The sequence below is a fragment of the Strigops habroptila genome, unplaced genomic scaffold (genome assembly GCF_004027225.2).
Source record: "Strigops habroptila isolate Jane unplaced genomic scaffold, bStrHab1.2.pri NW_022045636.1_ctg1, whole genome shotgun sequence".
NCBI classification, from domain to species: domain Eukaryota; kingdom Metazoa; phylum Chordata; class Aves; order Psittaciformes; family Psittacidae; genus Strigops; species Strigops habroptila.
This window is the reverse complement of record NW_022651112.1, coordinates 349,280-374,158: the sequence shown is the minus strand read 5'-3', so window position 1 is coordinate 374,158 and position 24,879 is coordinate 349,280. Positions and strand designations below refer to the sequence as shown.

Sequence of the window (24,879 nt, the reverse complement as noted above, 5' to 3'; positions counted from 1 at the left end):
ACTTGCAGGGCCGGTGACTCCAGCCCTGCCCTGGGCAGCCTGTTCCGATGCCTGAGCACCCTCTGGGGAAGGAATTGTTCCTCAGCTCCATCTAAACCTGCCCTGGTGCAGCTTGAGGCCGTTTCCTCTTGTCCCATCCCTTGTTCCTTGGGAGCAGAGACTGACCCCACCTCACTGCAACCTCCTGCCAAGTAGCTGTAGAGAGTGATAATGATATGATGTGATGTGATATGCTATGATATATCATATCATAAAATGTGATATGAATAATTTTATATAAATAATATATAATAATATAATATTATAATGTAAGATAATATAATGTAATGTAATATAATATCTAAAATAATAATATAAATTATAGTGTAATATATAATATTACATACCATTATACAATGTTATCTCATTATAATATGATGTAAATATAGTATAATGTGATGCAATAGTAATATAATAAGAATATCTACATGTCAATATAAAAAGAAAATCTAATCCGCTATAATGCAACATAATATACTATGGTAATATATAGTCTATGTATATTTTTATATGATTCATATAATATATGTAATATATAATGTATAATTTAGCATGTAACATAATGTAATATAACGCAATGTAATACAATATTATGTAATATAACACAATTTAATACAATATAATGCAATATAAAACTTTATATTATATTTATATTATATTATATTATATCACATTATATTATGCTTATTTACATATATAGAGATTCTCAGCTCTTTCACATCACCTCTGTAACGTGTATAAATTTATCCAGTTTTAGACCCGTGATGTTCTAGGGGGGGGTTGGAGGCATAAACTGGAGCCCGTGGGGCACAAGCAGGTGGTGGGGCTCAGCAATGGGGCTCAGTGCTGGGTCTGGCTCCAGCGGGGGGGAGGAGGCGGGTCCGGGCTCTTGAGGGTATTTTGGGGGATCCTGGGGCGGGGGGGGGAGGGAAACATCCCAAATGACAGGGGCCAACGGCTCCCAGCATGCACCGGGGCAACATGGCCGACAGGCACTGCTTGAGAACTACATCTCCCAATATGCATCGGGGCAACATGGCCGAACGATGTCTACGCCGAACTACAACTCCCAACATGCACTGCTGCCACACCGGCGAATGGCGGGCTGGCAACTTCCGGCATGGCGGTTGTGTGACACAGCGCCCCCTTGTGCTTGGGAGGTGACACATGGGGATGGGGGGGCAGGAGGCGCACGGATGGGGTGGCAGAGAACAGTGCCCCCTTCGGGACTGGAGGAACGTGACCCAAACCTGACGTGGGGGGCGGGGTGGAACTAGAATGTCCCATGGCGAGGGGCAGCCCCCCCCCCCCCAAATTAGATAGTAAATAACCCTTAAACCCCCCCAAACCAAACAACACAACGGCCAAATCCCGGTTAATAAACGTTTTATTTGCATTTTACAAGATCATTCTTCTGAATCCGTGATTATTTTGCTGTTAAAGTGCTAAAAAAGGGGGGTTTGCTTTGGTTTTTTGAAGGTTTTTTTGGGTTTTTTTTTTTTGTTTTGTTTTATTGCTGTATTTTTCCTTTTTGACCCTCAAACCAGAATCGTTCGACACGAGGGGACGAGATTTAGGGGGTTTTGGTTCTTTTTCTTTCTGCTCTTTTTGTACAAAGAACGGAACAAAGGCAACGAAAGACGAGGAAAATCTTATCAAACAACTTAAAACCAGCCCTTGGGCATGGCGGGGGGTGAAGACCCGAAGCCTTTGGAGCTGTTTTCCTGCACCACCAGGTCACGGCTCGTCCTTTTCCCTCCCTGTTATCCGATATCCTGGTGCATCCCAACCATGGGAATCACGCGGATCAGCCCCGCGGCTCCGTTACAGCCGCGTGGCACAGGGTGGCTTCTCTTAAAGCTCCATTTCTCCAACCCGAGTTTCAGCCCCCACCAAGAAACGATGAAAAGAAAAAGCCCAAACAACCCCAAAACCTCATTTCCATGACCCAAACCACCGAAAGTATCCGGTAAAACAGGGGAAATAGAAGAGTTATATCAAAAAATAGCCGGCGTGTAACCTGCAGCTCTCAGCATTCCATGCACAAGCCGACATTCTGAGCACGGGGAAGCTCCCGCTCGGCTTTTTGGGGGGGTGGTTGGGGTTATGGGGCGGGGGGAGCCCGAGCTACAAAACGTATCTACAGACCCATGAGGGGCTCCCTATGTACAACGGCCCCTACGTGCAGCCCGGCTGCTCCTTCCTCTTGGCCACCGTCAGCTCCACGCTGGGCAAGCGGAAGCCGCCCTTCGTCCCACTGTCGGTGCTGGAGGACGAGGACAACCGCGACTTCTTGGCGATGCCGCCACCCGGTGCCTTCGCCAGCTCCTCGTCGCTGCCCGTCACCTCGTACGAGCCTTTGGTTTTGGAGCCGATGCCCCCGAACGTCCCAAATTTCATCCTGCCCTGTTTGCCCTTGTCACCGACGTCCAGCTCCAGCGCTCCCAATGGCGGGGAATGGGCCGAGCGCTCGTCGCTGAATGACGACGACCGGTGCCGCGTCTTCTTGGTCTTGAACAGGGAGAACTTGCCCTTGGGCGATGGTGCCTCTGCCCCATCCAGCTCCCCTTCTGCAGAGCCCAAGCTGGCCTTAGAGCTCTTCAGGTCCCCTCTGGACCCCGACGCCTCTGGGGAGCCCAGGGCCCCGCTGCTCTTCCCTTTCTGCTTGGAGAAGTTGAACTTGGGCATCTTGATCTTGGATTTCTTCAGTCTGACATCGGTGTCCTCCAGCTCCAGCTCCACGGCACCAGCCTGGACATGGGCATCGGCCCCGGGGAACTCCACATCCACCCCTATCTCCCTGCCCTTCACCTCGGGGTCGGAAAACACGAACTTGGGCATCCGCAGCTTGGGGAAGGACACTTTGCCCAGGCTGGGCTCTGGGGCGCCCGCGGTGACACCAGGACCTCCCTTTGAGCCAGCGACGTGGAGCTTCGGCCCTTTCACGTTGACATTCAAACCTGACCCGGACACTTTCAGTGCAGACACGTCCATGGCCGGAGCATCGATGTGGACGCCAGCACTGGGCTCCTTGAGGTCCACACGAGGCGCTTCCACGCTGACTTTTGGACCTTTGATCTCACCGGCGACATCCAGGTTTGGTCCTTTCAGCTTCAGGTCAGCGTCTGGCAGGGAAACTTGAGGCCCTTTCAATTCCACATCAGGTCCCTCCAGCCCAAAGCCAGGCCTGGAGCCCTTCAGCCCACCTTTCACTCGGGGACCTTCAAGACTGACGCCAACATCGGCTCCATCTACACCAGGGCTGGAAAGCCCAAACTGGGGGAGTTTGAGGGACGGGAGCTTGATGGTGCCACCCAGGATCTCGAAGCCAGTGTCAGATGTATCCACTGATGCTTTGGGGCATTTGACATCCAAGTCTCCTTCCAACTTTGGTCCTTTCAGGTTTACATCCAAATCTGGGGCAGAAACATTCACCGAGGGTGCTCTGATATCGATGCCCGCGGTGCCCAGGTTGAGACTTGCCCCCGGGGCTTTTGCCTCCACTGAGCACTCGCCGCCTCCCTTCACGCTCAGGTCCGGTCCCTCCATCGTTGGGGACTTGAACTTGGGCAGCTTCAACTTCCCTCCTATGTCAATTCCTGGCGCGTCCAGGCTGATCTTGGGCCCTTCCAGGGAACTCGAAACGTCCAGATCTCCCTTTAGTTTTGGTCCTTTCAGGTTTCCATCAAACTCAGGGCCGGAGATTTGGGGCCCTTTGAGCTTCACATCGCCCCCTCGGAGGTTGACATCAGCCGAAGGGAGGCTCACGCTTCCTTCCACTGCTGGCACAGACAGATCCAAGTTCACATCTGGCATTTCCAGACCGAGACCCATTTTCCCCACGTTGGGCAACTTCAGCTTCCCTTCGGGACCTTCCAGTTCTACTCCAGGAACATTGACCTCACCTTTGCCTTTTGGTCCTTTCACATTTAAGTCGACATCTGGCACCGGGATCGAGGGAACCGCAACGTCAATGGAGGCTCCTCTGAAGTCACCCTCCATTTTCAAGCCTCCTGCGCCCACCTGTGCACTGGGAAGGTTGAACTTGGGCTTCTTCATGCTCACGTCAGGAGCTTCGACGTCCACGTTGAGACTTGGACCTTTCAGGTCACTCTTGAGCGCTGGCACAGTGACATCCAGCTCCGGGGCTTTGAGCTCCCCCTCGATTTTGGGGGCTGCCAGGGAAGCGTCTCCTCGGAACCGGTGCGACTTCAGGTCAAATTCAACATCTGGGAAGGAGATTTTCCCAAACATTGGCTTCTTCCCTTTGGGAGACTTCACCGTAACGTCACCTTTGACCGCCGCGTCCGGCCCTGCTGCGGTCACATCCAGGTCGAGGTCTCCCCCGGCCACATTCACATCGAACCCGCCCTTCTTCCCTTTGATTTTAGGGCCACTCATGTAAAGTTTGGGCATCTTGAACTTGCTCTTCTTGCCCTTGCCCCCAAGGTTGACATCTGGTGCCTCCAGGCTCAGCTCTGCCTCAGGTAGATCCACATCTGCCCCTGGGACCTTGACTTCTGCCTTTGGGCTCTTCATCCCGAACCCAAACTTTGACTTCTTAAACTTGGGGAACTTGACATTTGCGTCTGGGCCCTCAATGCTCAGGTCAGGACATTCAACATCAACCTCGGGGCCTTTGACTCCAAGTTCTGGGCCTTTGATGTCAATGTCAGGACCTTTCAGGTTACCTTCGAGCTTTGGGGTAGAAATGTCAAAGCCTCCTTTGGCCTTGTGGCCTTTCAAGTTCAAATCGATCTCAGGCATCGAGATCTTGGGAACATTCATGTGCACTTCTGGCATCTTCAGTTTAGGACCTTTCAGTTTGCCCTCTGGACCCTCGATGCTCACATCTGGGACACTGATATCAACCTTGGGGCCTGAGAGATCCACCTCTGCCTTTGGCAGGTTCACGTCTACATCAGGACCTTCTCCTTTAAGGCCAAACTTGGGCAGCTTCATTTTTGGCAGCTTCACCTTGCCCTCCAGACCATCACCGTTGATCTCCGGCCCCTCAATATCTACTTTGGGGCCTTTGATATCGATTTCAGGACCCTTCAGACCTCCCTCGAGCTTTGGGCCCTTCAGGTTCAAGTCAATGTCAGGCATGGAGATGTGGGGGCTCTTGATGTGCATCTCAGGCATCTTGAACTTGGGACCTTTCACTTTTCCCTCTGGCCCCTCGATGTTCACATCAGGTGCCTCAATGTCCAACTTGGGGCCTTTGATGTCAACGTCTGGACACTGCAAATCCCCTTCCAGCTTTGGAGCCGAGACATCCACACCTCCCTTCACTTTGGGGCCCTTCAGATTAAAGTCAACATCGGGCATGGAGAACTTGGGGGCCTTGATGTGCATCTCGGGCATCTTGAACTTGGGGCCTTTCAGTTTCCCCTCTGGCCCTTCAATGGCCACATCGGGAACCTCGACGTCGATTTTGGGGGCTTTCACATCGATCTGGGGGGCTTTCAAATCACCTTCAAGCCTGGGGCCAGAAACATCTACCCCTCCCTTCAGCTGGGGCCCCTTGATGTTGAAGTCGACATCAGGGAGGGAGACCTTGGGAGCCTTAATGTGCATTTCGGGCATGGTAAATTTGGGACCTTTGACTTTTCCATCCACACTCACATCAGGAGCCTCCACATCTAAGCTGGGGCCTGAGAGGTCAAGATCTCCCTTGGGGAGGTTCACATCCACATCCACTCCCTCCCCTTTGAAGCCCGGCATGGAGAACTTGGGCATCTTGAACTTAGGCAGCTTGAACTTCCCCTCCGGGCCTTCAACATCAACATCGGGGGCACCGACATCTATTTTAGGGCCCCCAATGTTGACCTCTGGGCCCTTCAGCTCACACTCAACTCCTGGCACTGACACATCCACATCTCCCTTCACTTTGGGGCCCTTCAGGTTCAAGTCAATGTCAGGCATGGAGATCTTGGGAGCCTTGATGTGCATCTCAGGCATCTTGAACTTGGGGCCCTTCAGCTTCCCCTCAGGACCTTCAATCTCCACCTCTGGACCTTCAATGTCCACCTTTGGAGCAGAAACATCCAGGCTTCCTGTGGGCAGGTTCACGTCCACCTCTGGGCCTTCTGCTTTGAATCCTGGCATCCCAAACTTGGGCATCTTGAACTTGGGCATCTTGAACTTTCCCTCTGGGCCATGAATGTCCACGTCTGGTGCCTCAATATCTACTTTGGGACCTTTGATGTCAACCTCAGGAGCCTTCAGGTCACCTTCGAGCTTTGGGACAGACACATCCACATCTCCCTTCACTTTGGGCCCCTTCAGATTGAAGTCAACGTCGGGCATGGAGAACTTGGGAGCCTTGATGTGCATCTCGGGCATCTTGAACTTGGGGCCTTTCAGCTTTCCCTCAGGACCTTCCAGCTCAACGTCGGGAAGGTCAACATCAACTTTGGGACCTTTGATATCAATTTCGGGGCCTTTTAGGTCACCTTCCAGCTTGGGAAGAGACACATCCACATCTCCCTTCACTTTGGGGCCCTTCAGGTTCAAGTCAATGTCGGGCATGGAGATCTTGGGAGCCTTGATGTGCATCTCGGGCATCTTGAACTTGGGGCCCTTCAGCTTCCCCTCGGGACCTTCAATCTCCACCTCTGGACCTTCAATGTCCACCTTCGGAGCAGAAACATCCAGGCTTCCTGTGGGCAGGTTCACGTCCACCTCTGGGCCCTCTGCTTTGAATCCCGGCATCCCAAACTTGGGCATCTTGAACTTGGGCATCTTGAACTTTCCTTCTGGACCTTGAATGTTGACATCGGGACCTTCAATGTCCACTTTGGGGCCTTTGATGTCAACCTCAGGAGCCTTCAGGTCAGCCTCCACCTTGGGGAGAGACACATCCACATCTCCCTTCACTTTGGGCCCCTTCAGGTTCAAGTCAATGTCAGGCATGGAGAACTTGGGAGCCTTGATGTGCATCTCGGGCATCTTGAACTTGGGGCCCTTCAGCTTCCCCTCAGGACCTTCCAGCTCAACGTCGGGAAGGTCAACATCTACTTTGGGACCTTTGATATCCAGTTCTGGAGCCTTCAAGTCACCCTCTACCTTGGGAAGAGACACATCCACATCTCCCTTCACTTTGGGGCCTTTCAGGTTCAAGTCGATGTCGGGCATGGAGATCTTGGGAGCCTTGATGTGCATCTCGGGCATCTTGAACTTGGGGCCCTTCAGTTTCCCTTCAGGACCTTCCAGTTCAACGTCAGGAAGGTCAACGTCCAGTTTAGGGCCTTTGATGTCAATGTCGGGGCCTTTCAAGTCACCCTCCAGCTTTGGCACAGAGACGTCCACGTCCCCCTTCACTTTGGGACCTTTCAGGTTCAGGTCAAAGTCCGGCATCGAGATCTTGGGGGCTTTGAAATGCATCTCGGGCATCTTGAACTTGGGACCCTTCAACTTCCCTTCTGGGCCCTCGAGTTGAACATCTGGGGCACCAATGTCCAACTCAGGACCTTTAACATCCACTTTGGGGCCTTTCAGGTCACCTTCCACACATGGCACAGACACGTCCACATCCCCCTTCACTTTCGGGCCCTTCAGGTTCAGGTCAAAGTCCGGCATTGAGATCTTGGGGGCCTTAAAATGCATCTCGGGCATCTTCATTTTGGGGCCTTTCAGTTTTCCTTCTGGTCCTTCAATCTCCACATCAGGAACATCTATGTCCACTTTGGGTCCTTTTATATCCAGTTCTGGAGCCTTCAAGTCACCTTCCAGCTTGGGAAGAGACACATCCACATCTCCCTTCACTTTGGGGCCCTTCAGGTTCAAGTCAATGTCGGGCATGGAGATCTTGGGAGCCTTGATGTGCATCTCAGGCATCTTGAACTTGGGGCCCTTCAGCTTCCCCTCAGGACCTTCAATCTCCACCTCTGGACCTTCAATGTCCACCTTTGGAGCAGAAACATCCAGGCTTCCTGTGGGCAGGTTCACGTCCACCTCTGGACCTTCTGCTTTGAATCCCGGCACCCCGAACTTGGGCATCTTGAACTTGGGTATCTTGAACTTTCCTTCTGGGCCTTGAATGTCCACATCTGGCACCTCAATGTCAACCTTTGGGCCTCCAATACTGATGTCAGGAGCCTTTAGATCACCTTCTAGCTTTGGAGCAGAAACATCTATGTCTCCTTTCAGGCTGGGACCTTTCAGGTTGAAGCTGGCATCTGGCATCGAGATTTTGGGAGCCTTGAAGTGCATCTCAGGCATCTTGAACTTGGGACCTTTCAGTTTTCCTTCAACATCCAGCTCAGGAGCCTCAATGTCAACCTTTGGTCCCTGGATGTTAACGTCTGGCACACTCAAGTCCCCTTCCAGTTTTGGTGCTGAAAGGTCGATATCTACCCCCCCTTTGAACTTGGGACCTTTCAAATTCAAGTCCAAGTCTGGCATGGGAATATGGGGAGCTTTGATGTTCATTTCAGGCATTTTAAATTTGGGGCCTTTCAATTTGCCTTTGGGACCTTCAATGTCAAGGTCAGGAACCTCTACATCCACTTTTGGTCCTTTCACATGCACATCTGAGCCTTCCAGATCCACCTGGGGAAGAGACACGTCCACATCTCCCTTCACTTTGGGACCTTTCAGGTTCAAGTCGATGTCAGGCATGGAGATCTTGGGTGCTTTGATGTTCACTTCTGGCATCTTCAACTGAGGACCCTTCAGCTTCCCCTCTGGACCTTCCATTTCCAAGCCAGCACCTTGAACATCCAGCTTGGGACCTGAAACATCCAGCTCTGCTTTCGGGATGCTGAGGTCCACCTCGGGCCCCTCACCCTTAAACCCCGACACACCAAACTTGGGCATCTTGAACTTGGGCATCTTGAGTTTTCCCTCTGGCCCATGAACATCCACATCGGGCACCTCAATGTTGACTTTGGGGCCTTTGATGTCCAAATCAGGACCTTTCAGTTCCCCTTCCAACTTGGGGCTGGAAACATCCAAGTCCCCTTTCACTTTATGCCCTTTTAGGTTGAGCTCCACATCTGGCATCGAGACTTTGGGTGAGGAAATGGTCAGAAAAGGCATTTTGAACTTGGAGCCCTTTGATTTCGCCTGAACATCCACGTCTGGAGCAGTAATATCAACTTTGGGGCCGGACAGCTCAACCTCAGGTTTCTTCAGTTTCAGATCCACCTCAGGGCTTTGCACTTTGGGGCCAGAAAAGCCAAATTTGGGAAGTTTAAACCTGGATTTTTTCGCTTTTCCTTCTAGATCGAGCTTTGGTCCCTCAACCTCAACCTCTGGCCCTTTAATGTCCAGCTTGGGACTTTTCAGCTCAGCCTCTACTTTGGGGAGAGAAGGATCAACGTCGCCTTTCACTTTGGGACCTTTCAAATGTAAGTCAATGTCGGGCATGGAGATTTTGGGAACGTTGAAACCCATCTCAGGCTTCTTCAGTTTAGGGCCCTTAAGTTTTCCTTCTGGTCCTTCAATGTCCAGGTCAGGAACAGTAACATCAACCTTTGGACCCGAAATAGCAACATTGGCCTCAGGTAGGTTGACATCAAGTTCAGGACCTTCTCCTTTCAACCCAGACAACCCGAACTTGGGCATCTTGAACTTGGGCATTTTGATTTTACCTTCAGGGCCATGAATGTCCACATCTGGTGCCTCAATGTTGACTTTGGGGCCCTTGATGTCAACATCAGGAGCTTTCAGGTCACCTTCGAGCTTGGGGACAGAAATGTCCACATCTCCCTTCACTTTGGGGCCCTTCAGATTGAAGTCAACATCAGGCATGGAGAACTTGGGAGCCTTGATGTGCATCTCGGGCATCTTGAACTTGGGGCCTTTCAGCTTCCCCTCAGGACCTTCCAGCTCAACGTCAGGAATGTCAGCGTCGACTTTGGGACCTTTGATATCAATTTCAGGGGCCTGCAGATCACCCTCTACTTTGGGAAGAGACATGTCCACATCTCCCTTCAGCTTAGGGCCCTTTAGATTGAAGTCAACATCAGGCATGGAGATCTTGGGAGCCTTGATGTGCATCTCGGGCATCTTGAACTTGGGGCCCTTCAGCTTCCCCTCGGGACCTTCAATCTCCACCTCTGGACCTTCAATATCCACCTTTGGAGCAGAAACATCCAGGCTTCCTGTGGGCAGGTTCACGTCCACCTCTGGACCTTCTGCTTTGAATCCCGGCATCCCAAACTTGGGCATCTTGAACTTGGGCATCTTGAACTTTCCCTCTGGACCTTGAATGTTGACATCGGGACCTTCAATGTCCACTTTGGGACCCTTGATGTCAACATCAGGAGCCTTCAGGTCAGCCTCCACCTTGGGGAGAGACACGTCCACATCTCCCTTCACTTTGGGCCCCTTCAGATTGAAGTCAACATCAGGCATGGAGAACTTGGGAGCCTTGATGTGCATCTCGGGCATCTTGAACTTGGGGCCCTTCAGCTTCCCCTCAGGACCTTCCAGCTCAACGTCGGGAAGGTCAACATCTACTTTGGGACCTTTGATATCCAGTTCTGGAGCCTTCAAGTCACCCTCTACCTTGGGAAGAGACACATCCACATCTCCCTTCACTTTGGGGCCCTTCAGGTTCAAGTCAATGTCGGGCATGGAGATCTTGGGAGCCTTGATGTGCATCTCGGGCATCTTGAACTTGGGTCCTTTCAGCTTCCCCTCAGGAACTTCCAGCTCAACATCAGGAAGGTCAACATCAACTTTGGGACCTTTGATATCAATTTCGGGGCCTTTTAGGTCACCTTCCAGCTTGGGAAGAGACACATCCACATCTCCCTTCACTTTGGGGCCCTTCAGGTTCAAGTCAATGTCAGGCATGGAGATCTTGGGAGCCTTGATGTGCATCTCGGGCATCTTGAACTTGGGGCCCTTCAGCTTCCCCTCGGGACCTTCAATCTCCACCTCTGGACCTTCAATGTCCACCTTTGGAGCAGAAACATCCAGGCTTCCTGTGGGCAGGTTCACATCCACCTCTGGACCTTCTGCTTTGAATCCCGGCATCCCGAACTTGGGCATCTTGAACTTGGGCATCTTGAACTTTCCCTCTGGGCCTTGAATGTCCACGTCTGGTGCCTCAATATCTACTTTGGGACCTTTGATGTCAACATCAGGAGCCTTCAGGTCACCTTCGAGCTTTGGGACAGACACATCCACATCTCCCTTCACTTTGGGGCCCTTCAGATTGAAGTCAACATCGGGCATGGAGAACTTGGGAGCCTTGATGTGCATCTCGGGCATCTTGAACTTGGGGCCTTTCAGCTTCCCCTCAGGAACTTCCAGCTCAACGTCAGGAAGGTCAACATCAACTTTGGGACCTTTGATATCCAGTTCTGGAGCCTTCAAGTCACCCTCTACCTTGGGAAGAGACACATCCACATCTCCCTTCACTTTGGGCCCCTTCAGGTTCAAGTCAATGTCAGGCATGGAGAACTTGGGAGCCTTGATGTGCATCTCTGGCATCTTGAACTTGGGACCCTTCAGCTTCCCCTCAGGAACTTCCAGCTCAACATCAGGAAGGTCAACATCAACTTTGGGACCTTTGATATCAATTTCGGGGCCTTTTTGGTCACCTTCCAGCTTGGGAAGAGACACATCCACATCTCCCTTCACTTTGGGGCCCTTCAGGTTCAAGTCAATGTCGGGCATGGAGATCTTGGGAGCCTTGATGTGCATCTCAGGCATCTTGAACTTGGGACCCTTCAACTTCCCCTTGGGACCTTCAATCTCCACCTCTGGACCTTCAATCTCCACCTTTGGAGCAGAAACATCCAGGCTTCCTGTGGGCAGGTTCACGTCCACCTCTGGGCCTTCTGCTTTGAATCCCGGCATCCCGAACTTGGGCATCTTGAACTTGGGCATCTTGAACTTTCCTTCTGGGCCTTGAACATTGACATCGGGACCTTCAATGTCCACTTTGGGGCCTTTGATGTCAACCTCAGGAGCCTTCAGGTCACCCTCTACCTTGGGGAGAGACACATCCACATCTCCCTTCACTTTGGGGCCCTTCAGGTTCAAGTCAATGTCAGGCATGGAGAACTTGGGAGCCTTGATGTGCATCTCGGGCATCTTGAACTTGGGGCCCTTCAGCTTCCCCTCAGGACCTTCCAGCTCAACATCAGGAAGGTCAACATCAACTTTGGGACCTTTGATGTCTATTTCAGGCCCCTTCAAGTCACCCTCTACCTTGGGAAGAGACACATCCACATCTCCCTTCACTTTGGGACCTTTCAGGTTCAAGTCAATGTCGGGCATGGAGATCTTGGGAGCCTTGATGTGCATCTCAGGCATCTTGAACTTGGGGCCCTTCAGTTTCCCTTCAGGACCTTCCAGTTCAACGTCAGGAAGGTCAACGTCCAGTTTAGGGCCTTTGATATCAATGTCAGGGCCTTTCAAGTCACCCTCCAGCTTTGGCACAGAGACGTCCACGTCCCCCTTCACTTTGGGACCTTTCAGGTTCAGGTCAAAGTCCGGCATCGAGATCTTGGGGGCTTTGAAATGCATCTCGGGCATCTTGAACTTGGGACCCTTCAACTTCCCTTCCGGGACCTCAATATCCACATCAGGGGCTTCTATATCCAGTTTGGGTCCTTTGATATCCATACTGGGGCCTTTCAAGTCACCCTCTAGTTTGGGGGCAGAAACATCCACATTTCCCTTCACCTTGGGACCTTTGAGGTTCAGGTCGATGTCGGGCATGGAGATTTTGGGAGTCTTGAAGTGCATCTCGGGCATCTTGAACTTAGGACCTTTAATCTTTGCTTCTGGACACTCGAGGTCAACGTCAGGAACATTCACATCCAGTTTAGGACCTTTGATATCAATGTCAGGGCCTTTCAAATCACCCTCCAGCTTTGGCACAGACACATCCACATCCCCCTTCACTTTGGGACCTTTCAGGTTCAGGTCAAAGTCCGGCATCGAGATCTTGGGAGCCTTGATGTGCATCTCGGGCATCTTGAACTTGGGGCCCTTCAGCTTCCCCTCTGGGCCCTCAACGTCAAGGTCAGGCACTTCTATGTCCACTTTGGGCCCTTTAAGTTCCAGATCTGGCCCTTTTATGTCCCCTTCAATTTTGGGAGCAGAAACATCCAGGTCTCCCTTCACTTTGGGACCTTTCAAGTTGAGGTTGACATCAGGCATAGAAAATTTGGGTGCTTTGATGTGCATCTCAGGCATCTTTATCTTGGGCCCTTTCCATTTTCCTTCAGGACCTTCAACATCAAGATCAGGAACATCAACATCCACCTTCGGTCCTTTAATATTCACATCAGGTCCCTTCAATTCACCTTCTAATTGTGGTACAGAAACATCAGCACCACCCTTCACCTTCGGGCCCTTCAGGTTCAGGTCAATGTCGGGCATGGAGATCTTGGGAGCCTTGATGTGCATCTCGGGCATCTTGAACTTGGGGCCTTTCAGCTTCCCCTCAGGACCTTCCAGCTCAACGTCGGGCATGGAGAACTTGGGAGCCTTGATGTGCATCTCGGGCATCTTGAACTTGGGGCCTTTCAGCTTCCCCTCAGGACCTTCCAGCTCAACGTCGGGAAGGTCAACATCTACTTTGGGACCTTTGATATCCAGTTCTGGAGCCTTCAAGTCACCCTCTACTTTGGGAAGAGACACATCCACATCTCCCTTCACTTTGGGGCCCTTCAGGTTCAAGTCAATGTCAGGCATGGAGATCTTGGGAGCCTTGATGTGCATCTCGGGCATCTTGAACTTGGGACCCTTCAACTTCCCCTCGGGACCTTCAATCTCCACCTCTGGACCTTCAACACCCACCTTTGGAGCAGAAACATCCAGGCTTCCTGTGGGCAGGTTCACGTCCACCTCTGGGCCTTCTGCTTTGAATCCCGGCATCCCGAACTTGGGCATCTTGAACTTGGGCATCTTGAACTTTCCTTCTGGGCCTTGAATGTCCACGTCTGGTGCCTCAATGTCCACTTTGGGGCCCTTGATGTCCACATCAGGAGCCTTCAAGTCACCCTCTACCTTGGGGAGAGACACATCCACATCTCCCTTCACTTTGGGCCCCTTCAGATTGAAGTCAACATCAGGCATGGAGAACTTGGGAGCCTTGATGTGCATCTCGGGCATCTTGAACTTGGGGCCCTTCAGCTTCCCCTCAGGACCTTCCAGCTCAACATCGGGAAGGTCAACATCGACTTTGGGACCTTGGATGTCTATTTCGGGGCCCTTCAAGTCACCCTCTACCTTGGGAAGGGACACATCCACATCTCCCTTCACTTTGGGGCCCTTCAGGTTCAAGTCAATGTCGGGCATGGAGATCTTGGGAGCCTTGATGTGCATCTCGGGCATCTTGAACTTGGGACCCTTCAGCTTCCCCTCGGGACCTTCAATCTCCACCTCTGGACCTTCAATGTCCACCTTTGGAGCAGAAACATCCAGGCTTCCTGTGGGCAGGTTCACATCCACCTCTGGACCTTCTGCTTTGAATCCCGGCATCCCAAACTTGGGCATCTTGAACTTGGGCATCTTGAACTTTCCCTCTGGGCCATGAATGTCCACATCTGGTGCCTCAATGTCCACTTTGGGGCCCTTGATGTCAACCTCAGGAGCCTTCAGGTCACCTTCGAGCTTGGGAGCTGAGATTTCAACGTCCCCTTTCATGCTGGGCCCCTTCAGATTGAAGTCAACGTCGGGCATAGAGATCTTGGGAGCCTTGATGTGCATCTCGGGCATCTTGAACTTGGGGCCCTTCAGCTTCCCCTCAGGGCACTCCAGATCTATGTCGGGTGCCTCAATGTCTAGTTTTGGCCCCTTAATATCTATTTCTGGGCCTTTCAAGTCACCTTCTAACTTCGGAGCTGCAACATCCATCTCTCCTTTCACCTTCGGTCCCTTCAAGTTCAGATCTACATCGGGCATGGAGATTTTGGGGGTCTTGATATTCAGCTTCGGCATCCTGAACTTGGGGCCTTTCCATTTACCTTCTGCTCCTCCAACATCCAGCTCTGGGCCTTCAATATCTACCTCTGGCCCAGAAACCTCCAGCTCTCCCTTTGGCAGGTTGATGTCCATGTCGGGTCCCTCAATCTTTGGACCAGATACATGGAATTGAGGCAGTTTCACCTTGGGCATCTTCAGTTTGGCTTCTGGACACTCCAGGTTGACATCTGGCACCTCCACATCTACTTTCGGCCCCTTGATGTTAACACCTGGTTCCTTCAAGTCACCTTCTACCTTTGGAAGAGCAACGTCCACCTCTCCTTTCACTTTATGCCCCTTCAAGTTCAAATCCACATCGGGCATCGATATCTTCGGCGCCTTGATATTGAGCTTGGGCATCTTGAATTTGGGGCCTTTTATTTTCCCTTCTGGACATTCCAAGTCCATCTCGGGCATCTCAACATCCACTTTGGGACCTTCCACGTCTATTTTGGGGCCCTTCAAGCTGAGATCTACGTCTGGCGTGGACAGTTTGGGGGTCTGGATGTTCAGTTCAGGCATTTTCAGTTTGAGACCTTTTCCTTCTGGCCCTTTGATGTCCACATTGGGCACATCAATATCCACCCTGGGGCCAGAGATGTCCATCTCGCCTTTGGGAAGGGTCACAGCCACATCAGGGACCTCTCCTTTCACCCCAAACTTGGGCATCTTCAGCTTGGGCATCTTCAGTTTGCCTTCAGGACCATGAATGTCCACATCTGGTGCTTCAATGTCCACTTTGGGGGCTTTGATGTTGAGCCCAGGGGCTTTCAGCTCCCCTTCCAGTTTGGGGGCAGAAACATCGAGGTCTCCCTTCACTTTAGGACCTTTCAGGTTCAGGTCAATGTCAGGCATGGAGATCTGGGGGGTCTTGAAGCTCATGTCGGGCATCTTCACCTTGGGGCCCTTCAGTTTTCCTTCTGGCCCTTTGATGTCCACACTGGGCACATCAATGTCAACGCCAGGACCAGAGATGTCCACTTTACCCTTTGGGAGCACCACATCAACGTCGGGGACCTCTCCCTTCAGCCCAAACTTGGGCATTTTCAGCTTGGGCATCTTCAGTTTGCCTTCAGGACCATGAATGTCCACGTCTGGCGCTTCAATGTCAACCTTGGGGCCTTTGAGCTCTAGTTCTGGACCCTTCAAATCAGCTCCTACTGTGGGGATGGAGACCTCCACACCACCCTTCACCTTGGGGCCCTTCAGGTTCAGGTCAACATCTGGCACCGAGACCTTTGGAGCTGTGATGTGCATCTCGGGCATCTTCACCTCGGGGCCCTTCAGTTTTCCTTCTGGCCCTTTGATGTCCACATTAGGCACATCAATATCCACCCTGGGGCCAGAGATCTCCACCTCTCCCTTGGGAAGGGTCACGGCCACATCGGGGACCTCTCCTTTCACCCCAAACTTGGGCATTTTCAGCTTGGGCATCTTCAGTTTACCTTCAGGACCATGAATGTCCACATCCGGTGCTTCAATGTCCACTTTGGGGGCTTTGATGTTGAGCCCAGGGGCTTTCAGCTCCCCTTCCAGTTTGGGGGCAGAAACATCGAGGTCTCCCTTCACTTTGGGACCTTTCAGGTTCAGGTCGATGGCAGGCATGGAGATCTGGGGGGTCTTCACGTGCGCCTCTGGCATTGCGCCTTTGGGGCATTTAACATCTATATCTGGAATGTCCATTCCCAGCTTGGGGCCGCTGATGTCAAGCTGGGGTCCCTTCAGGTCAGCACCCATCTTTGGGACAGAAACATCCACTTCTCCTTTGAGCTGAGGGCCCTTCACACGGATGTCCATGTCTGGTGCGGATACACCGGGCCCTTTCAGGAAACCCTCTGGGCTTTCAAACTCAACACCAGGAGCCTTCACGTCCATCCTGAGACCCTTAAAGCCGAGTCCTTTGGCTTCTCCTTCCACCCTGGGCACGGTGGCACCAACATCCCCCTTTACCTGGGGGCCTTTCAGCTGCAGGTTCACATCCGACAGGGACATTTGAGGTGTTTCAACCTTCTTGAACTTGGGGCCTTTCCATTCCCCTTTGATGGTCACGTCGGGAATGCCAACATCCACCTCGGGCCCTGCTGGTCCCACCTTCGGGAGCGCCACTTCCCCAGCAGGACCTTCCGGCGCTCTTGGAAGGGGCACGTTTGGCATCTGGAGCTTCCCTTTGCCACTGGGAATGTCCACATTGGATGCCGGGAGCTCCACACCGGGGCCCTTCACTGCTCCCTTCAGCCCCACGTCCACCCGCGGTGATGGGATTCCAATGGAAAGAGCTGGAATTTCAGGTCCTGTGACTTGGATGGATGAGGAGGGGACGTCCATGCACGGAGCCGGTGGCACCGGAGCGTCGGAGCCCGCAGCCGAGAACCCGAATTTGGGTATTTTCAACACAGGAATCTGGATTTTTCCCACATCCAGCGCTGGGCTTTCCATTGCTGGTGAGGAAACAGCCACACCAGGAGCTTGGATCCCTCCTTGAAGACAAGGGGCAGCAGCAGCATGCGAGAACGTCCCCCCCGGCAGCTCCCCTTGGGCATCCACGCTGGAACTGGGGCCTTTCCCATCCAACCGGGGCCCCTTGATGTGGAAACCTGCATCCATGGATCCCGTTTGTCCAATGAGGATGGAGCCGCCTGGCAGCGAGCCGGAGACGCCGTGTGCCGGCACCTCCACCACAACAGGGCTTCCAGTTTCCCCGCCAGGAATGTCCATCGCTCCCGATATGGTTATCCCGGGTTTTCCTAGATTTGGGGCACAAGGTCCGGCCGCCGGTGCCTCTTGGATGATGGTTTTCCCTGCATTAACGTTGGTTTCCATCCCGTGGGTGAGCTCCTGGGCTGGGATCTGGACCTTAAAGTCTGGTCCAACGACGTCGACGCCTTTGGCCCCATCGTGGCGGGTGACATCGACGGTGTAGGCTGTCATCCTCTTGGTGACCGTGATGGTGCTGCTCTGCATCCCACCACCTTCCACCTCCAGCACCTCCTCCGACTTGAGCCGTGGCTTGATCTTTGTGGTGTAGATCCTCCTGTACTCCTCGTCATCTCCACTCTGGAAGCCGAGAGACCTTCATCAGCACCACAGTACCTCCTCCTCCTCCTGTCCCCATCTCCCTTCTTCCCCCATCACTCACCAGAACAACTTCTGGGCTGCTGCTGCCTGCAAACACGTCATGCGGCCAACTCTGTCCCGGCACCGGGGACTTGTCCCCTCTCCGCTGCAGGCGCAACCCCACCGTGTGGTGGCCCATGGTGTTGAGGAGCTGCGCCACCTCCCCGGACTGCAGGTTGTCAAAGTAGACCGTGGCGCTCACGATCTGGTCCCCTGCGTGGGGTGAGCGGAGGGTGAGGGGTCAGAGAGGTGGGGAGCGACCACGCGTGAGCAAATGGGGTTATGGACCAAGGAGAAGGTGGAAACAAAGCACAAAGGACACGTTCTCCCCCACCCAAAGGAACCACCACCCCAGGTCCCACCTTCCCTCACGACGCCCATCCTGGCGGCCGGCGAGTTCTGCTGCACGCGCTTGACGAAGACCCCGTCATCGGTCTGGTCGATCGTGATGCCGTGGGAGCCACTGCCCTGCCAGTTGGGGAGCAGGATCTCCCGTGTCTCCTCCTCCTTCTCCATCTGGCGACAGGAGAAGGAAAGAGTCAGGGAATAGTCGGTGTTGGAAGGGACCTTTCGAAGGCTCCAGTCCAGCCACGCTGCAATGAGCAGCTTCAATTAGACCAGGGCGCCCAGACCCACATACAGCCTGGCCTGGAGTGAGGGAGGAGATGGACGTGGGGGTTGAAGCTCCATCCCACTGACCTTGCTGGGACACTGCTCCTGGCTGGATCTGCCCCAGGAATCCCTCGGCCTTTGCTTGTGAACCTTGTGGCAGCTCCTGTGTCACCTTCCTGGCCTGGAGGAGACATTGGAGAGGTCCCCATGAAGCTCCAGCCTTGCTCCCACTGCCTCTTCCTTCCTTCCTTCCACCTTCAACACCCAGATGGGAGCCCAAGCACGGCCCAGCCACCATGATGGGTGATGTTGGTCAACGGGACAAGCAGCAAGAAGATGCAGAAGAGTCACCATGGCCAAGAGTTGACCATGTTGACCCAACCAAAGGCCACTGGAGACACCTTTTCTACAGGTACCAGCCACAGATCTAAACCTTGGAGCAGCTTGTTCCGCATCAAGACATGGGTCAAGCATGGAAGTGGTGCAACTCGATGGAGCCCATCCACACATGGATATTCTGGAAGGTTCAGCAGGACCAAACCCAGCAAGGACACCAGGTTCCTCAGCATGGAGAGGTCAATGGAAGCATTGCCCTTCAGCACCATGTCCAACCATCGGCTCCTTGTGGAGCCCCAGAGAAACCCCACAGCAAGTGGGTCAGGGGCCCAGGGGCTGGTTCAGGTGGGACAGGACCATCCAGTCCATGGAGGACCATGGGGGACGGCTTGTGGGTACCTCCAAGGATGGAGACTTCACCACCTCTCGGAGCAGCCTGAGGGCACCGGTGGGACTTGGGGGGTTTTAATCACCTGGATGATGGGCCACTGGTTTGCAGATGACACCAAACTGGGAGCATCAGGTAATGCTGGAGGGGGCTGAGAGGAACCTCATGGTGGCCAACAAGGAGAACCTGGATGTTCCACCCAACCCCGTGCACCAAGAGCTGGAGCAAAGGCCTTGGGGGTCCCGGTGGCCACCGAATTGAGCCACCAACGTGCCCTTGCTGCAGAGGAGGCGAAGGGTGTCCTGGGCTGGATCTGCTCAACGTGAGGCCGGGCAAAGCCCTGCCCGTGAGGAGGAACCACCGCAGGCACCAGCATGTGCTGGTGGGTGCAGATCAGGGGCTGGAGGGTCCCATCAGGAAGCACCTTGTCCCCATGACGGCCCCCAAGCACCCGGTGGTGGTGTCATCTCCATCTTGGAGACGTGGTCCCGAGGAGGGGGGGGTCGGGAGCCGGGGGCTGGACGAGGTGACCTTGGTGGGGGGGCCCGCCCCACGTTGTCCCCCCCGTGTGCCCACAACCCCGCGGGCAGCCCCTCGCCGCGGCCACGGCTCCGTCTGGGAACGCTTCGTAGCGGCGGCACCGGGAGGACAAACTGGTTTGTGAGTCAGGAGCTGGGCGGGGGGGGGGTGACTCAGAGCTCCCCACCCGGCCCCGGGGCTTCCCCCCCCCCACAACCACAAACACCCCCCCCCAGGACGTGGGGAACGTCCTGTGTCCGCCCCCCCCCCCAACACCCCCAACCCAAGGCGCAGGGTTCACCTTCGCCGCGGTCCCGGCGCTATTTTGGGGGGAGCCACGTGCTGCCCCCCCTATTTTTAGTCCTTCCCCCCCCTCCTTTAACCCCCCCTCGAAGCCACAACGAGATGAGATGACACCAAACGGCCGGTGACACCCGACAGCCCAATGACACCCCCAAGGACCCCCCCTCCCAATCCCACCGGACACCCGGACCCGGGGGGTTGTGTCCACCGGGGGATGAGGCCGGTGCTGGAGCCCCCCCCGGGACCCCCCCATCGGTGCCGCCGGCGCCGGGTGTTTGTGCTGGGGCCACAAAAGGGACGATTCGCTGAGGGCGAAGCTCTTGGAGCAGCCAAAAAGGGCATCGGGGAGAACAAACCCCACCCCCGGGACCCCCATTGGTCTCGTCCTGCTTCGCTCCTGTCAGTGGGGACCCCCATGGTGTCACCCAGCAACGGTGTCACCCCCCAAACGGCATCAACCCCGCCAAACGGTGTCAGCCCCCCAAAACGGTGTCACCCCCCAAATAGCATCGAACCCTCCCAAACGGCATCAAACACCCCCCCCAAACGGTGTCACCCCCCAAACAGCATCAAACTGCCCCCCAAATGGTGTCACCCCCCCAAACGATGTCACCCCCAAACAGCACCGAGCCCCCCCAAAAGGCATCAAACACCCCCCCCCCCGAAACGGTGTCACCCAACAACGGTGTCACCCCCCCAAATGGCACCAAACCCCCTCAAACTGTATCAACACCCCTCCCCCCAAACGGCGTCACCAGCATAGACCCACACTGAGACCCACCAACGTCCCCCAAGACAGGGCCGGACCCCCCCAAACCAAGCTGGGGGGTCCCCAAACCCTGGCACCAGCCCCACAGCGAAGCACCAAGCCCCAAAACGGCCACAAAGCCCCAACCCCGGGGGGGGGACACACGCGTTTTTCCCCCCAGCACCCCGAAACCCCCCGTTGGGGCCCGGCCAAGGGCGTTGCTCGTGGGGAGGCGCCGCGGCGCTAATTACTGAGTGGGATTAACGAGGGGGGGGGCGCTGGGGGGGACACGGACACTCGGGGGCGCCCGGACGGGGGTTGGTCACCCCCGAAGTGTTGTCTATGGGGTGCTAAAGAGGGGTCGGGGCACCCTCGGGTGCCGGGTGCGGGCAGGGCAGGAACGCGCGGGGCCGGTGACGCGGGAGCAGGATCCTCCCAGGAAAACCGAGCGGCCGGAGCACGGAAAAGGAGGAAAACCCGCTGCGAAGTCTCGAAAAACACCGGGAAAATGGGTGGAAAATGGGCTCAGAACTGGGATCCGGGCATTGAGGAGCGGCCTCGACGGCCCCCGCGGCCTCGTACCGGTCCAACCGGCTCCGGAGCGAGAGTCCCGCGGGCGGGAGGAGGACGGGAACGATCCCGATCCCGCCACCGCGGCTGCTCCCGGACCGGTTCCACCGGCTGCCGGGGCCTCCGCCGGGAACGCTGCCGGCGGCCAGGGACGGCGTCGGGCGTTGGGCGCTCGTTGGGGTGTTCTTTGGGGTGTCCACTGGGGTGCCCGTTGGGGTGTCGGGCGCCTCTTCCCAACCCCGAATCCGTCCCCAGCGCACCACGTGCACCTCAAAAAGCTGGTTTTCGGGGGGGGGGGGGGAGGCGGTTTGGGGGTGCTTGGAGCCCGTCACCCCCCTCTGTAGGGGTTGATTTTGGGGTTAATGGGGCTGCAGCACCTTTGAGGGGGCACCCGCTGCAGCGGGACCTGCGCGGGGACCCCGGGGGTTTGCTGGGATGGAGGGATCCCCATGGAGAGGGAGGGGGGCATGGAGGTGGAGTACCCTGTAGGTGAGGGGGATCCTCATGGAGATGGGGGGGTGCCTATGGGTTCAGGGTGTCCCTATGGGTTGAGGGGATCCCCATAGAGGTAGAGGGGTCTTTATGGGCTAAGGGGTCCTCATGGAGCTGGGGGAGTCCCTATGGGTGACGCGGGGGCCCATGGAGAAGGGGGAGTTCCTATGGGTTAGGGAGGTCCCCATGGGTTGGGGGGGTCCTTAGGGGTTGGAAGGGGTTACCCCATGGATTGGGGGGTCCCCACGGCGATGGGGGTGTCCCTATGTGTTAGGGGTTCCCAATGGGTGTGGGGGGGTCCAAAATGGCGCGCAGGCACCGGCCGCACCCCAAACCCCATTGGGTGCAAGGGGGGGGGGGAGTGTCAAGTTCACCCCAAAACTGATTTAACCCCCCCCGGACCCTCCCCCGATCCGGTACCGGGATCCCCCCGGGGGGTCCCCCCCGAGCCCGGGCGGGGCCGGAGGCGCGGGGGGGGGGGGGGGAATCTCCGCTGCCCCGCCCCGAGCGGGGACTCCCCGGGCGCGGCGGACGGACCAAGGCGGGGGGGGGTAAAGGGGGGGCCACGCCCTGAGGGCGCCCGACACCAGGGCCTCGGGGCGCGGCCGGACCCCCCCGAACCCGCCCCGGGACACTCATGGGGCAGTCCCGGACACCCCCCCCATCCAGGACAGTCCTGGTGCCCCCCCTGTTAATCACCGGACACACCCAGGACAGTCCCGGGACTATCGGGACCCCCCCCGGGACACCCGGAACTATCGGAGCCCCTCGGAACGGCTTCGGGACACCCCCTCTGCACCCCCGGAACCCCCCCCCTTTAACTCCTGGAGCCCCCCGGGACACACTCGGGACAGTCCCGGAAATACCGGGACCCTCCGGGACACCCGGAGCTACCGGAGCCCCCCCGGGACATCCCCCCGCACCCCCGGGATAGTCCCGGCACAACCGGAGATCCCCCGGGACAAACCCCCTTTAACTCCCGCAGCCCCCAGGGGCGCCTCCGGACACCCCCCCCCCGGTACGGACCCCCCCCGGTGCCGATCGGTACCTGCGCTCAGCTCCCCGGCAGGGCCATGCCCGATGCCCGGTGCCCGGTGCCGGCCCCTCCCGCTCCCGGATTCCTGGCGGCGGGTCCCGGTGTTTGTCCCGGTCCCGGTCCCGGCCGATCCGAGCGGGGCGGCGGGATCGCGGCGAGTGGCCGCGCCCGGAGCGGGGCCGGGCTCTTGTAACGGGAGCGGCGGAGCCTCCCCCGCCCCCCCCGGGGAGGGACCAGCCCCGCGCCGCCGCCCCGGGACGGGCCCGGCCGCGGTGCCGCAACGGGGGGACCCGCGATGGGACGGGAAGCGGGATACCCCCCCCCAAAGCGCCGCCAGGTTGGGAACGGGACACTGCCCCCCCCCGACGGGACCCCCCCCCCCGACTCCCCCCCTAAACAGCCCCCCCCGACCAGGGGCTTTGGGGAATGCCCGAGGTGCCCCCCCGAAGGGATCCCCCAAATCATCCCCCCCAGGTCACCCCCAAACCACCCCCCCGAGATAAACCCCAAGACCCTCCCCTGGAGGGTAACCCCAGGACCCCCAATGACGTCACCCCCAGACCCCCCCCCCCAAGGTGAACCCCAAACCCTCACACCCCCACCCCCCGGACCGCCCAACATCAGCGAGGTGGGACAGGGCCCCCCCAGTGTGTGTGTCCCCCTTTCCCTTGGTGGCTTCTCCTGGGCTGTTCCCAGTATGTCCCAGTATATCCCAGTATGTCCCAGTCCCTCCCAGTCTCCCTCCCCATTCCCTGACACACCCCCCCCCCGGGATCCTCCTGGATCGTTATTTCATTCCTTGGTGTTCCTCACCCCCCCATCCCCTCCATGGAGCCATTCCCAGTTTGATCCCAGTTTATACTGGTCCGTGCGGTTCTTCCTCCTCACTTCAGCACCTTCCTCATCCACACCCCCCCCCCCAGATCCGCCTGGATCCCCCCCCCCCTTTCTGGGGGTGCGCCCCCCAATTCCAGCTCCCACATTCCCTCTGGACGTTGTTCCAACTGGAACATCCGCGTGTTCCCCCCCCGGAGCCCCCCGATCCCGGGAATGGGGGGGAGGGGGATGGGCCGGGCCCCCCCGCGCCGCGCGGGGGGATGTTTGGGATTCCGGCTGGAGCTGCCGCAGCGCCGAGAGCCAAGAGACGGGATTGGGATGGGGACGGCGGCGCTTCCCGGTGCGCCAGGCCCGGAGCCGGGAAGGGCGGGATTAGGGGGTGTCGGTGCAGCCCCGGAACCCCCCCGGTGCCACCACCGTCATCCCGGATCCCAGAGGATCCCTGCCTATCCCTTGGGAATCGCCATGGCCTTGCCTGTGCTTGGGAATTGCCATGGCCCTGCCTGTGCCTTGGGAATCATCACCACGGCCCTGCCTGCACCCGGCATTCCCTGCCTGCACCCGGTTGTTGCCATTCCCATTCCTGTTCCCATCGCTGTTCTTGTTGCTCTTCCCATTCTTGTTGCTCTTCCCATCGCTGTTCCTATTCCCATTCCTGTTCCTGTTGCTGTTCCCATTCCCGTTGCTGTTCCTATTCCCATTCCTGTCGTTGTTGCCATTGCTGTTCCCCTTCTCGTTGTAGTTTCCATTCCTATTCCCGATGCCATTCCCACTCCTGTCCCCATTCCCATTCCAATTGCTGTTCCCGTTGCTGTCCCCATTCCCATTCCTATTTCTGTCCCCATTCCCGTTGCTGTTCCTGTTCCCATTCCCGTTCCTATTCCTATCCCCGTCCCCATTCCCGTTCCCATTCCCGTTGCCGTTCCCGCCTCCCCCGCTCTGGCC

General features: G+C 56.2%; 1 protein-coding gene across 8 annotated transcripts; it reads right to left on the bottom strand.

Annotated features, from left to right (window-relative positions):
- Positions 1 to 1,408: 1,408 nt before the first annotated feature.
- On the bottom strand, positions 1,409 to 23,239 carry AHNAK (AHNAK nucleoprotein). Of its 8 annotated transcripts, none has more exons than XM_030475444.1 (11): positions 23,110 to 23,239; positions 18,793 to 18,886; positions 18,456 to 18,609; positions 18,116 to 18,306; positions 14,831 to 18,033; positions 13,557 to 13,618; positions 13,384 to 13,463; positions 11,992 to 12,051; positions 10,920 to 11,385; positions 10,071 to 10,475; positions 1,409 to 9,848 (listed from the first exon to the last, which is right to left on the bottom strand). In XM_030475444.1, exons 3-11 carry the CDS (start codon positions 18,607 to 18,609, stop codon positions 2,218 to 2,220), a joined length of 12,252 nt encoding a protein of 4,083 aa, XP_030331304.1. In that variant the 5' UTR covers positions 18,793 to 18,886; positions 23,110 to 23,239; the 3' UTR covers positions 1,409 to 2,217. The 8 variants fall into 8 exon arrangements, with proteins under 8 accessions (XP_030331304.1, XP_030331308.1, XP_030331310.1 ...); XM_030475448.1 differs by having other exon boundaries at positions 10,071 to 10,302; positions 11,131 to 11,385; XM_030475450.1 differs by lacking the exons at positions 13,384 to 13,463; positions 13,557 to 13,618 and adding exons at positions 13,639 to 13,722; positions 14,107 to 14,162; positions 14,406 to 14,628 and having other exon boundaries at positions 10,071 to 11,385; positions 11,992 to 12,213; positions 16,717 to 18,033.
- Positions 23,240 to 24,879: the final 1,640 nt, after the last annotated feature.

What these genes read in the sequence shown, in the direction of transcription:
- AHNAK (XM_030475442.1), bottom strand. Translation starts at nt 18,609, where the DNA reads ATGGAGAAGGAGGAGGAGACACGGGAGATCCTGCTCCCCAACTGGCAG. An exon ending in GATGGGCGTCGTGAGGGAAG is followed by an intron (nt 18,307 to 18,455) that starts GTGGGACCTGGG and finishes CACCCCACGCAG; the next exon opens with GGGACCAGATCGTGAGCGCC. An exon ending in TCCCGACGTTGAGCTGGAAG is followed by an intron (nt 13,464 to 13,556) that starts GTCCTGAGGGGA and finishes TTGAGCTGGAAG; the next exon opens with GTCCTGAGGGGAAGCTGAAA.